Source organism: Setaria viridis, chromosome 5 (genome assembly GCF_005286985.2).
Source record: "Setaria viridis chromosome 5, Setaria_viridis_v4.0, whole genome shotgun sequence".
Lineage (NCBI taxonomy): Eukaryota > Viridiplantae > Streptophyta > Magnoliopsida > Poales > Poaceae > Setaria > Setaria viridis.
In genome coordinates this window covers 40723934-40738316 of record NC_048267.2, presented here as the reverse complement: position 1 = coordinate 40738316, position 14383 = coordinate 40723934, and the positions used below count along the sequence as shown (strand labels likewise).

The 14383-nt window shown below is 48.6% G+C and overlaps 2 protein-coding genes across 2 annotated transcripts; both read left to right on the top strand.

Moving 5' to 3' along the window:
• The first annotated feature begins 1891 nt into the window (after window positions 1-1891).
• LOC117856847 (transketolase, chloroplastic) lies at window positions 1892-5712 on the top strand. Its single transcript, XM_034739275.2, has 7 exons — window positions 1892-2373; window positions 2846-2936; window positions 3032-3137; window positions 3232-3514; window positions 3601-3749; window positions 4157-4310; window positions 4419-5712. Exons 1-7 carry the CDS (start codon window positions 1954-1956, stop codon window positions 5373-5375), a joined length of 2160 nt encoding a protein of 719 aa, XP_034595166.1. The 5' UTR covers window positions 1892-1953; the 3' UTR covers window positions 5376-5712.
• A 1069-nt stretch (window positions 5713-6781) lies between these two features.
• Window positions 6782-9399, top strand: LOC117856848 (ras-related protein Rab11C). Its single transcript, XM_034739276.2, has 2 exons — window positions 6782-7235; window positions 8605-9399. Exons 1-2 carry the CDS (start codon window positions 7071-7073, stop codon window positions 9088-9090), a joined length of 651 nt encoding a protein of 216 aa, XP_034595167.1. The 5' UTR covers window positions 6782-7070; the 3' UTR covers window positions 9091-9399.
• Window positions 9400-14383: the final 4984 nt, after the last annotated feature.

The window sequence follows — 14383 nt, the reverse complement described above, 5'->3', positions numbered from 1 at the left end:
ACAATTGCAATTAGAACAAATGAACAACCAGGTAAGCTATACACATAATTCCAGCACAAATTCTCCTCCCTTGCTTGCGTTCTCCGTTCCCTTTTTAGTCGTGCTGCCACTGGAATCGATCCAAGAGATCAAGGTGGTTGCACGAAGCCACTAAAGATGAGGAGAAATCGGGCTGGCTCCAGTGCATCCTCAATTGTTGTCGAATGGGGACAAATCGATGGCGCCAGATGAAGGTGTGGAGGAATCCGTCGCCACCAAGCTATTGCCGCCACCCGTGAAATTTGGGACCCCGCCGCCATGACTACGTCCTTGCTCTTCCTTGCCAGCGCCACGCCCTAGAACTCTTCCATCACCGCACGCTCGACTCGCTGGGAGAGAACAGACGCGGATGGATCAGTGCGTCCTGCAGGGTGGAAACAAAAAGATTCACACATGTTCATACCAGAGGCAGTAGCTTGACAGAGTCCAGGTGGAAACTTAACAGTAGAATTAGGATCTTACTTTTGGGCAAGAAGGAAACTAAATCAGTTTTTGCATCCAAAACATTGAACAACTTGTACATTCAATAGACAACTTGTACGTTCAATCAGTCCAGGATTGAAAATTGAAATAATCCCAAACTTATAATCACAGATTCATGAGTTTTGAGTGATTACCATGGTGCATCCCAAGCTGCTGAACGCCCAAATCCAGCGCAAGAGGGATCACATCGGCCGCATCCTACCAAGCTAGGGACGGGGGTGAAGGGGAACATGTGGTGGCGGCGCGTTCCGACCAGCAGCAGCGGCGCAGCCTGGCACGGCGCGCGACGGTGGCGCCTCGCGCCTGGCCAGCAACCAACAACCCCAGCGTGGCCATGGCGCACGAGAGAGGGCCACAGCCCTGCCGGCCACGGTGGCGTGCCATGGCGCGAGGGGGGGCGTAGCCGCGCAGGCCAAGGCTAGAGGCGGCGTGGCCTGGCAGGAGCCGCGGCGCAGTCGTGGCGATCGAGGTAGGTGGAGGCAGCGCTCCCCGACCAGGCGAAAGACGAACGGGCGGAGACGGCGCTTCCATTCCGAATCCCCACGAAAAAACTTCGAGAAGCACCAAATCCCCACGGCCATCGGTCAGGCCGGGGGCGGCGCTGTTCTCATGCTCCGCGTTGACAGGGCCACCGACGAGCTCATCGCCGCTCGCCTCTTCGACCCCCTCGCAGAGCACGCCGGGGATGGAGATGGATGAGGGGGAAAGCGAGGACACGGGGAGAGGAGGTGGAGATGGATTTGGCACGCAAAAATCCCGCGCGCGCCCAAATCAGCTGTTGTCCGCGCGGAATCCGAGTGTGCGGTTGACCCTCGGAGACGAGACTGTACAACGGTGCTGCGGCGTCTATTCCCACCTCGGAGCACGGGACGTGGCCGTCGTCTTGCGAGGTGACGGCGCGCCCGTCGCCTGGCTGAGAGGATGTCATTTTTGCACCGGCTCGCAGATAGTTCCCAATCACCCGTTGTACGTGCTTTGAGGGGATACAGAGGACATTGCATGAAACATGTCCATTTGCTGTGGTGGGATTTTTTTCCCACACAATCTGTTGAAATCGGATGCATGCGGGCTGTTAATTTTGTGGTGTGCTTTTTTATGATGCAAAAGATATTTTTGAATGCTCCAAATCCTTCAGGATCAGAAGTGGAACGCTAAGCAAGGGTGGGGAGGCTGCGAGCTCCGCGTCGAACAGAAAGAAGCAAGCTGGGGGACGGGATATTTTCAGATACGGACGGGCCGGGAAAGAAAATCCAGAAGAGAACACGTCAGGTCCAACGCGGCGCCAGTTCAGTTGTTTACGTGCCGGGCCCACCACATTCCGTTAGCACTTTCCCGAGACCAGGTGTCACGCCACCTCCGTACTCCCGCAGCGACTCGCCCTCTTCGTTAACGTGACCGCGACGCGCGTCCGAGAAGCATCCGCCCGCAACCATGGCAGCACCAACCCCCACCACCTCCGCCGCCGCAGCGCCCGGCTCCGGCCGCGGCGTCGTCCGCCTCCTCCGCTCTTCCGCCGGCTCCCGCCTTCCATTCGCCGCTGCAGTCAGGCCCGGCGGCCGACCGGCCACCGCGCTCCGCGCCAGGGCCCCGCCAGCGGCGCCCAAGCTGGTGGAGCAGTCGGTGAACACGATCCGGTTCTTGGCGGTGGACGCCGTGGAGAAGGCGCAGTCGGGCCACCCGGGCCTCCCCATGGGGTGCGCGCCGCTGGGCCACGTCCTGTTCGACGAGTTCCTCCGCTTCAACCCGAAGAACCCTGCCTGGTTCGACCGCGACCGCTTCGTGCTCTCCGCGGGCCATGGGTGCATGCTCCAGTACGCGCTGCTCCACCTCGCCGGGTACGACAGCGTCACGGTGAGCTCTTGAAGGACTCCCCGGCCCTGTCGGATTTTTGAGGTTTTTGTAGGAGTCGAGAAAATTTTGCAAATCGATGGCTGGTAAAGACTGGTAAAGACTGGTGTCGATGATTTTTGGGCTGCAAAATTAAAATAGTTACTCCCGAACGGGACTAATCCTTGACTGGCGATCAGTGACTCTCAATCCCTGCCAGACTTTACTTTAGGGGAAGGTTTGAGGAGAGTGTGTGAATCAAACCTGTAGGACGGTTTGATGGATTTAAAGTTTGTGAATCCAAATAGATAGTCCTGGAAAGTGGAAGGGCTCAAAGATTTTCTTCCAATATACTACAACTAAAGGGCACAAAGCTGTTGCAGTGTTGCTGTCCGTTCGATAAAAGGGCACAAAGCTTTGCAACATGGTACTATATTTCATATCCATGAACATCTTACTCTGCTTTCAATTTTGATAATCATGTTTGACGTTGCAGATGGATGACCTGAAAGCTTTTCGACAGTGGAGAAGCAGAACTCCTGGCCATCCAGAGAATTTCGAAACACCTGGAGTTGAAGTCACCACCGGTTTACCTGCTGAAACGTTCTAATTTTTTTTTCCTATACTCTGCCTTTTCTTTTGTGAACGATACTGATTTCTGAGCTTTTCTGTTGTCATATAGGTCCTCTGGGACAGGGTTTCGCAAATGCTGTTGGACTAGCACTTGCAGAGAAACATCTTGCTGCTCGTTTCAACAAGACTGATTTGAACATCGTGGACCACTACACGTAAATTATTAGCTACATGCTTGATAATTGTAGCAACTTTTGTAATGCACATATGGGACGGTGGTAATATGATGTTGTTACTTGATGCTCTTAGGTATGTAATCCTTGGGGATGGTTGCCAAATGGAAGGTGTTTCAAATGAAGCGGCCTCTCTAGCTGGTCACTGGGGCCTTGGAAAATTGATTGCTTTCTATGATGACAACCATATATCAATTGATGGTAATACAGATATTGCTTTCACCGAAAATGTGTCTGCCAGATATGAGGCACTAGGATGGCATACTATCTGGGTGAAGAATGGCAACACGGGGTATGATGACATTCGTGCTGCAATCAAGGAAGCAAAGAGGGTTAAAGATAAGCCAACTCTTATCAAGGTAACCGATAAATTGGTTATACTATTTATTGTATTCATTTTACCTGTCATTTAGTGCAGCCACATCATATTAATGGCAATTTATAGGTGACTACCACAATTGGTTTTGGATCTCCGAACAAGGCGAACACTTATAGTGTTCATGGAAGTGCTTTAGGATCCAAGGAAGTAGAGGCTACTAGAAGCAATCTTCAGTGGTTTCATGAGCCTTTCCATGTTCCAGATGAGGTGAAGAGGTACCTACTCAGTAATTAAGTTATAGCTAAATTCGTGCTGCACAATATTCTTGTAAGAGAAGTTACTGTACATAGGTGTTTGGGTCCGGTTCAATCAAACAGTAAGGTGATCTGTAATAAAAAAAAAAAAGAGTAAATCATAGTGGTATACTGGGAGCTGGTCTCAAAAGTACAGGAAGGGGGCAGAATGAATTCTCGCTATGCTACATAACACCTGTACCCATTGCTTTGCTTCTTTTTCCCTGATGAAATCATTACGATCATCAGTGCATATGTTTAGAATATTCTGCCTGTATAAGTCCTCGCATGCTTGATGATGTTTGCATATAATATTTAGGAGTAAGACAGTGTAATCAACTTAATATGTTTTGCACAGAGGTTTAATTAGATAAATTTATCAATTGCAGGCACTGGAGTCACCATATTGATGAGGGTGCTTCGCTTGAAGCTGAATGGAATGCAAAGTTTGCAGAATATGAAAAGAAATACCACCAGGAGGCTGCTGAGTTAAAGAGCATAATTTCAGGGGAACTGCCTTCAAGGTGGGACAATGCTCTTCCAGTAAGTGTTCTTCTGAAGCTCAACTGTCATGTACAATCAAAATTTCACTAGCTGTGAATGGTAGATATATTTGCATTTAATTGTTTTGTTCATTTGCCTCAATTGCAGACCTATACTCCTGAAAGCTCTCCTGATGCTACTAGGAACTTATCTCAACAGTGTTTGAATTCACTTGCGAAAGTAATACCTGGATTTCTTGGAGGTAGTGCTGATCTTGCAACATCAAATATGACATTGCTTAAGATGTTTGGTGACTTCCAGAGGGATACACCTGAAGAGAGAAACATTCGTTTTGGTGTGAGAGAGCATGGAATGGGTGCCATTTCTAATGGCATCGCAGTTCATAGCCCTGGCCTGATACCTTATTGTGCTACATTCTTTGTGTTCACTGACTATATGAGAGCGGCCATCCGCCTTTCTGCCCTAAGTGAATCTGGAGTGATCTTTGTGATGACTCATGACTCCATTGGCCTTGGAGAAGATGGACCAACCCATCAGCCTGTTGAGCAGTTGTTCAGCCTTCGAGCAATGCCTAACATTTTAATGCTCCGGCCTGCTGATGGAAATGAGACATCTGGGGCTTACAAGGTTGCAGTTCTTAATAGGAAAAGGCCCTCTGTCATTGCCCTCTCACGACAGAAGCTTCCACAGCTGAAAGGAACATCGGTTGATTCTGTTTCTAAAGGAGGATATATTATTTCCGATAACTCATCAGACAACAAACCAGATCTCATTGTCATTGGCACTGGCTCCGAGCTTGAGATTGCAGAAAAAGCTGCAGATGAGCTGAGGAAAGAGGGGAGGACTGTACGAGTTGTTTCACTTGTTTGCTGGGAATTGTTTGAAGAGCAGCCTGAGAAGTACAAGGAAAGTGTTCTTCCAAGTGAGGTTACTTCTAGGATTAGCATTGAGGCTGGGGTCACATTTGGATGGGAGAAGTATATCGGACAGAAAGGCAAAGCTATTGGCATCGACAGTTTCGGTATAAGTGCTCCTGCTGGGAAAATATTCAAGGAACTTGGTTTGACAGTGGAAAATGTCATTGCAGCAGCCAAGGCCCTGTGAACGATCATTGCGTTACTGAGCATACATGATTTGAAAGGTATGTTTGGGTCAGATCTGGATAATGTCAGCTGCTTTTAAGCACTATACATACCGATGTGGTTATATGTGAACTTTTGAGGATATTTTCTACTAGATGCAAGTTGTCCGTTAATACACCTAATAATGCATAGATAATCTGGCAAATTTGCTCGTTGCTCCTAGGAGCACAAGAGTTTCAGCATATCCGGAGAAACTCATATAGCATGCACATCACTGATGTCATGAAATAAAATGCTAGTGATACTATCACCTGTAATCGTGATCCAAATTTGAGATATTGTGGTATTCACTTCTTCAACCTTCTTCTACCACTTCTTCAGATGCATAGACAACGAGAGGCAATTTCTTATGTGATACAAGGTAGAGTACCAGGTTCAGTAGAAATTTGGGTAAGACACATTGAAAGGAAAAAAAAAAGACTTCGCTACTATTCCCATTTCACAACGCACAAGTAACTCTAGCACGGCCATTGCAGCGCCAGGACGTCAGCTCAGAACATCTGATTGCCATGGAAACAGAGATTTCGTCCAAAACTGCGGCCTTCGAGAGCAGGAACTTGGCAAGAATCCTGTCGAACTGGCGCCCTCTGTACCCTACAAGTCATCCTCTTCACCTTGTATTTGAGGCACCAATCGTTAGTCGTCCACAAGCTTTTGGGCACAAATACGTCGCCACCATCACGCAAGTACTACAAATTCTGGACCCCCTCCAGCATGGCCCCCGGCCGTCGCCCCTCCCGCCAAGGCCCGCGGGCGGTCCGAGTGGTCCTGCCGTATTCCAAGGCGTTTCTTCTCGTGTACCGCAGGGATTCTGGTTAGTGCCGACGTGAAATCGTCGTCCGTGCCGATGAAGGAAACGGAACCACGAAGCTGATGCGAATAGGTCAGTTATACGTGCCGGGTGAAAAACCAGTAAGAATGATGAGTATTCGAATCGGTGCTAATTATAGGTCAGTTATACGTGCAGGGTGAAAAACCAGTAAGAATGATGAGTATTCGAATAAGTGCTAAACTGCTAATTGGCGTCGGTAAACATATGTGTTCTGTCCTAGTATATAAAGAGAATTCTTAACGCCGGTCGGGCGTTCATCTACTTTGTGAAGATTGAAAGCCAACAGTGACCTTATTTTTTGGGGGCCCTAGTAAAGGCCCGCAGCAAAATGAGAAGGAATCATCCATCACCTCAGGCCCACTTAGATTTTCGGGAAAGAGCCCAAGCCCATTAACCAAATCATTCGATTCGGCCACCGACCGACGAGGGCACGGCACATTCCCCGTCCCAGATCTGATCTGACAGCTCCGCCACGCGCCGAGCCGAGCGGGGGCAAGCCAACAACAGCCAACGACGCGCCAGCCGTCCATTGGCTGGCCGTCGCAAGATACAGCCAAATCAACCGCCAATCACGTCCAGCTCAGCAGCGCACGGCCCTCCCCTCTCCTCCCTTCCACGGTCGCCGCCCATTCCCGTTTCCTCCTCCTCCCCGCATCCCCGCCTCGGATCTGCTGCCCCCACCGTTTCAAATCCCCACGCGAGCGGAAGAAACGAGCGGGCGAATCGAATCCCGTCCCGTTCGGCGAGCGGCGGCGTCCCGTCCGGCAGCAAGAGCAGGACCTCGTCGTCGGCTGGGCCTGGTTCGGGGGGCTCGCGCTCGATCAGATGGCGCACCGGGTGGACAACGAGTACGACTACCTCTTCAAGATCGTGCTCATCGGCGACTCCGGCGTCGGCAAGTCCAACATCCTCTCCAGATTCACCCGCAACGAGTTCTGCCTCGAGTCCAAGTCCACCATCGGCGTCGAGTTCGCCACCCGGACCCTACAGGTACCTAATCTACCCGAGCCTCCGATCTGATCGCGCCCCAATGTCGCAATGCGTGGTAGAATTGCGCATGATGCGGCGTCCGCTCGGCGTCATTTGGTCCTATGCGTCTGTTTTTTTTTATTTCTAAGATCTCGTGCCAATTTTTCTTGTTTAGGCTGGTAAGACAGAGAATTACGTTTTGACATCGTGTGCAACTACCGCTCGGTTTTCTCTGTTTTAGAACGCGATATCATGGATGAACGGTCTTCTGTTTTACCATTTGACTCTGACAAGTGACAACGATGTGCTGATTGGTAACCGTAGCATGGTTTCAATGACAATGAAATGCAGGAAACGCCACATTCTGACACACAATGGAAAATGCTATAGTTTTTGTTGTTATTGACTAGGTGAAATGGAAATGCAGCAAAATTGGAAATAAAGGCCGGACAGAGTATTGTGTGTTTTCTCACAGCAGTACATACCACATACAAAATGCATGTGCATAGTGATAATAGCTCACTAAATGTATAATTGGTAACCCAAGCACTTACATCGGTATTGTGTTGGGGAAATCAGTCTAGACTCTAGAGAAAAATAAACCGTCATCCCATAACGTATAACAGGGTTGGCGTCCCACCTGCTGGCGCAGATCTTGCAGTAGTGTTGGTAGATTGGTTGCTAGGAACCTTGCTCCTTTGGGTCAACATATATAGTCATGTACAAGCCTCATTGAGTTGTCAGCCAAATGAATTTGGTACTAATTCTCTCCATCAGTCTTCATGATAGAATCATAGAGATGGCCTTAAATGTCTCTTTTGCCAGTCATGTCCAATCTTGGTTTTATTTAATAGCGTGAGTGTACAATGGAACAATGAGGTACCATGATTGCTGTACTTTCATTTATACGTGCGCTGGAAGTATTTTATCACAAGTACATTATCTTGATTCATATGTAGGGACTCAAATAAAATTAAAATAATGGTGAAATTTGTGGTTAGATACTGTGATGAGATCTGTAGCCATTCTTTTTAATATATGGTGAAGATATCCTCGGAGATTTTGCCACTGTCTTTGGCTTTCAATGTGTTTATTACTAGGTTTAAAACTACTGTCATGAGATCTATGGTTCTCGTTACTGATTGTATGGCTAGGTAGCTTAAGCACATGTAGATCAGAGTTTTCCTTGCCTATTTTGTTTATCCAGTAGATCTCTTGATGTTCAGCACACAAAAATGTTGTTGTGCCACCCATTGTTCACCAGCACTTTTGAAAGTGGCCATTTGCGTTGTTGAGTTGGAAACTTAATTTTCTTACTATTGGTGTTGCATTCTGAACTTGTGTTCTGCATCATCTCAGAAGTGGTTCCTTTTCTCTTTTGTTGAGACAGATTGATGGGAAGACTGTCAAAGCACAGATATGGGACACGGCTGGTCAGGAGAGGTACCGTGCAATCACTAGTGCTTACTACAGAGGCGCAGTTGGAGCACTCCTTGTCTACGACATAACAAAGAAGCAAACTTTTGACAACGTTCAGAGGTGGCTCCGAGAGCTCCGGGATCATGCAGACGCCAACATTGTTGTCATGTTGGTTGGTAACAAGTCGGACTTGAACCACTTGAGATCGGTCCCTGAGGAAGACGGCCAAGCATTTTCTGAGAAGGAAGGCCTATCCTTCCTCGAGACATCTGCGCTGGAGGCGGTCAACGTCGAGAAGGCGTTCCACACCATATTGAGCGAGATTCACCAGACAGTAAGCAAGAAGGCGCTCGCAGCGCAGGAGTCTGCATCCGCCAGCGGTCGCTCCATGCAAGGAACCACCATTAACGTTGCAGAATCATCCACCGCCACGAAAGGTTCGTGCTGTTCTAGCTGAAGAACTGCGCCCAGCGAAAGAGGAGAGGTCCGGAAACATTCGTTTCTGCAGAGCTGCACATTGCTGCGCCTAGGTTGTAGATTGCTTCGCGTTATCTGCTTTCCAAAGCCATTAACTGGTGATTCTTTCATCAAAGGAACCTTTTCTAGTATCATACATGTAACCTGCCAGATCAAATCATATTCCTTTTGCATTTGTTGTTTTTAACTTATCCCTGTATACTTGGAAGGATCGAAGAACATCCTGTACTCTGTAACACATTCTTCTCCTGATGGCAATAATAAATCTCCAGTACCATTTCGACCTGCTGATCCAGCAGCGTGGCAATTGAGATATTCTCTGTAGGCTGCAGGGTCCTGACGTGATGTTAGACTGGTTGGTGGTATCTAGAGTCTTGAAGCCCACACACAACTTGCAAGCCGGGGCTCACAAACTACTGTCGGTATCCCTGTGTTTACAAGGCCTCCTCCAACGGAGCCACATCAGCTATCTCATAGCTTTCCATGTAGGATTCCCGCTGTCATGGAAGAGGAGAAAGCAAGGAAAACTCAACGCTAGCGTGCAACGTCTACAGGCCAAGATGAAGCTGAAGCCAATGGGCCGCGAAGGGGGGACTCAGGCCCGGAAGGAGAACTCACGTGTGCAAGGCCCAGAGTGGGAGTAGTCTGTTGTGCGTGTGCGCGTGATATATCATGAGAGTCCGTGAGAGAAGAGGGTATCAAGAAGAAAAACAACTCCTCCTCAATACAATCCTTCCTCTGTGCTTATCCTGTTCTTCCCAAACTCTCAATTCTTCTACTCCTCTACTTCCCAACTGCCCTTCAGCTAACATCTTGGCCTGTAGACGTTGTACTAACAATCCACTCTCGGCGTCCGTGCCATCCATGGTGTGGCTCAGCTCCGTGTAGCTTCGGATGGATGGACGCGAACCAAGCTTTTTTTTTCTATCGGATGAGGACGAGACGTGGAGGAAGAACTCGGGAAGATGAGGATAGGCATTATTCTATCTTTATATGTGGGACCCACTGTTTATATAGTATATTGTGCTAAGAGATGGATCTTTGGAGGATTAATCTCCTGTGATAACTGATGATGATGTGGAGATGACACCTAATACTGTAAGCTAGTTGCTGACTCTTATTGTTGGAGGAGGCCTAATACGTGATCCACTGCACCAGTGTTTCTGATCACCGTGGGTCCTTGTAACTGCCAAAACAACGACAGCGGCAGCGTGTACGTGCCATTGCCATCGTGACTGCGTTGTTGTCGCGGCCTCTGTTCCTTGCCCTCCCCCGTGCCGTGACCGCGCTCCAGCCATGTCGCAGTGGGCTTCCCATCGGCCTGATGGCCTCCCGGCAACCACTCGCATCCATCCACCGCACCGCACTCTTCTTCTAGGCGCTCGACCTCCGCCTCAAACACGCCGATCGCTTGCCGCGGTGGTTCACGCTTCGTTCTTGGATGGGATGTGCGGACGTGACCATGAGTAACTGCTGCATGGCCTACCACCCTGCCGAGCTCCGTGGATCCATCCTCCCCTGCGGTGCCCCCATCTCATGGCCTAGTAACAAAATCAACACGCTGAAATAAAGGGATGTGCTCGATCGAGATGTTACGCAGAACACTGAACACAAGGGGGCACGACACCGGGAGCAAAGTTTATGTGACGATTTTGAGTCACATGTTAGTGGCGTAGGAGATGCTAATTGCCTGGTTTTATTTGGCAAATTTGTTTGACCGATCGAAATGGTACGCAGAAGGGAATATGAGAGCACGGGGAGCGTAGTTTAATTGATAAAAATTGAGCCATTCGAAGCCAAGGAGATGCGTGCTATTTTATATCGAAATCTGCCGTACTTCATCCCGAAATATCTCCATGCCTGTGAGACCGTGAGGTTGCTTGTCGATCGCTGCTCAATCTATGCTAACCTCTGCACCTTGGATCATTTGAAAGACTGCGATATGCTTTCATATCACAACATGGGCGGAGCTTTGCTGAAATTAAAGGGGGTTTTGCGCCGCCTGTTTCTCAAATATTCTCCTTAATTTCACTACTAAGCAACTAAGCAGTGACCAAAGACAAACTACACGTTGTAATAATTAATTGTCATTAAAGAATCGTATATCAACAATTTTGTTCTGGTAGAACTAGGGATTAGATCTTCCGCAACATGTGTAAAATGCGGTAACAAAGAATTACATAGTTTATAAACATTATTACACTATCGAGACCAACTGAAAAGTGATATGCACTAGTAGTATGCGCATAGCATATGGAGGCAAATGCCCCTCACCCTATCTTCGCCCAAGTTTAAGCATATCGAGTTTTTTTTAAGGAGATAAGCAGATCGAGTTATATCTTCTCCACTGAGTTCAAGCATATCACGTTGCGCGTGAAGGACATCAGTTTTTCTTTCACATCTTTATTGGCCTAGTATAACCTCAATGTAGACGAGATTAGTATCAATGAAAATTACTTTCTTCATATATAAGAGCACATAATAATTGTACTAAGTTGCCTATAAATATCCACGTATACTACTAGTAACTTCCTATATCTACAGCAAACCTCATGCTGCCCATAGCAATGAATTAAGGAGCAAAAGGCCTACAAAGATGAGGGCATCCAAGATAATTCATGCAGACCGATAATGTTATTATTTTTTAGTTCCTCGGGAAGTAAATAAAGTTACCAGATCTCAATGGTACTTAAAAAAGATCAACAGTCGACACTATTTTGGCCATCAGAATTAATCCGAAGTGTAGTCAAAGCCAATATAGAGGAATAAACAGAAGCTGCTCTTAAGATAAAAAGCTGAATTAACTCTGTCGTACTTTTTTAACGAGAACGTGCGAGCAAACTCTGTCGTACTTCATCCTGAATTATCTCCATGTCACATTTTAGAGGTGCGAGACCGTAAGAGTCACTGCTGGAAAACTGATTGGTCCTAACCGCTTTTAGTATCGGTTTGTTTTCGACCAACCGGTTGGGAGCTCCCAACCGGTACTAAAAGTCACCCATAAGTATTAATGCAACGTAGTATTATTCATAAATATATATGTAGAAGATGTCTATATATATAATATTATCTCAAATGTAATATTATTGAAGGCGCTTTCCTAGCCCACAGTAGGCTACGACCCAAAGGGTGGGCTGGGCTGCCTATGCTAACGCAACTTTGGATCGTTTGATCCATAAGCTTCACCTTTCTATTTCTTTAATCCCAACTAGTCTTAGACATTGTGCTAAAAAAAACTAGTCTTAGATATGGGTCTAAAAAATAGTCTTAGACATATCTTACGAATAACTTGCCCTTTTCCGCTAGGAATGTGTTCTTGGGACCCTAACACAGCAGAAAACCTGTACTAATCCCTATCCTCGACCGATCAGAACTCACTGCTGCTGCTGCTACACTCTCTGCATTTTTTAGGCACAACACCGTGCCCACCCACTGCCTTTGGCACGCTTATTATACAATTGTTAAAGGATCTTGAGGGCTTGGTTGTCTAGGGACAACTTTTGTGCCTTGACATAGCATGTACCGCTGTCATGTCACATTTAGGCCACTGCAAACAAAGTGGTGGCATGTACATCCTTCCATTATCAGACCGCTTTCTATCCGGATACCGCATCCATCGCCAGTAGATCCTGCTGCCAGAGAGACTAGAGTGTCAGCGTCAGGAAAATCCTTAGTGTTAGGTGATAGCATGTTGAGTATCATTATCATCACCGAGCCGCGGTGCGCCTCGTCGCGTAGCTGTAGCCGTAGGATATGATCGGTGATCTCGCCTAATTTTAAACTCGAGGTGGAGCGGCGCGCGGGCGCGGCGGCGTGTGTCCGCCCATGCCGGACGGCGGCCGCTCCGGGGGCCACCGGCCGGTAGCTGCCGGGACAAGCCACGAACCCGAGACGAGCTGAAAAATTTTGTGCCCATGCATGCAATGCAAATGCAAAGCACCTATCGGCTATCGAGCATGGCCATGCATGGCGGTGTGATTTTCATACGGGGGAAATGCCGGTGTCAAGCCCATGACTCGCAGCCTTGTGCTGATCTTAATTTGGCGAAGCCAAGGGCCAATGCATGCACGCGGCTGGCTGGGTGGTGTTCTGGAGCGCATTGAATAGACTTCAGTTCTCGAACGGCGTGCTCATGTTTTGGCTGACGCCTGACGGGCGGCGACTCCATGCATGCATCAGCAGTTCAGCAGTCAGCATGCTCGGCCCGATCGACGGAGAGGGACCGGGAGGCAGGTCCGTCAGAAGCCAAGCGTAAATGCTTTGCGCAAGTGATCTGCTCCAGTGCTCCCGGACTTCCGGTCGCGGCCAGCAGCAGCAAGTAACCCGGCGAGCACGAGCAGCACAGCAGGTCAACGATCCACGGACTGACTACCAGTGGCGTACCCGCACATGTTCACGTCACCACAGCAGCTGCTGCAGTCGCCCGCACGCGACGACGGCCACTGTTACCCGCATGAGTTCCGTGTCCTGCATGCAAGGGCGCGCACCGAAAGCGACCATGGCCTCGCTTGTTCGCTCGTGGGGGCGATCGATCGGGCAAGCGAGCTGCAAGCGAGCGACCAGCCGAGCACCCGGCCTGTTCCGGTGTCAAATCACGGTCACTCTGATGACATGGCCGCTGGAGGAATGCAGCAAGCAAAGGAGAGATGCTCTCATCTCATCTCATCCGGGCTTGTACTGCACGTCACCTACGTAGGCATGCACACCCACTGATGCTGCCACCGCCTGCATCCATGTCAATCAAATACTGTCACCACCATCATCGCCGGTTCACCGGCTTCCTCCAGAGTCTCCAGTCGTCAGAGCCTCAGAGGGATCTCTTGATCGCTTTGCGCTTTGAATGAATGCTACGCCTACTGCCCGTCTGCGGCGTAGCCTGACGTACTAGCGTGGAGTGCATAGGGAATACGGACAGGGGACGGGACTGTGAGTGGCCAAAGTTCCTGAAAGAGAGAAGGAACCAAACAGATACGTACATTGGCATGCATCCGGTCCGTCAGTTTGTGCAGGCTTCTCTGAACTGACACTGGGGTCGTCTCTTAACTCGGACTAAATGATTCTTCAGAGAGACGCAATCTACCAGCTAGTCAGACTGCGAGTCGTTTCATTCGTGCCGAAATAAGGAAAGGAACTGTTTAAGCGTCATCGCATCCTCCCTCCCATTTTACCTGCGGGGTTCAAATATTTTCCTAAATTCACTGCAGCTATTGGCGTGTGCATTGGCCCAGGCGCCAGCTCCATTTATTAATTAAAAAGAATTAAGTACACCAGCT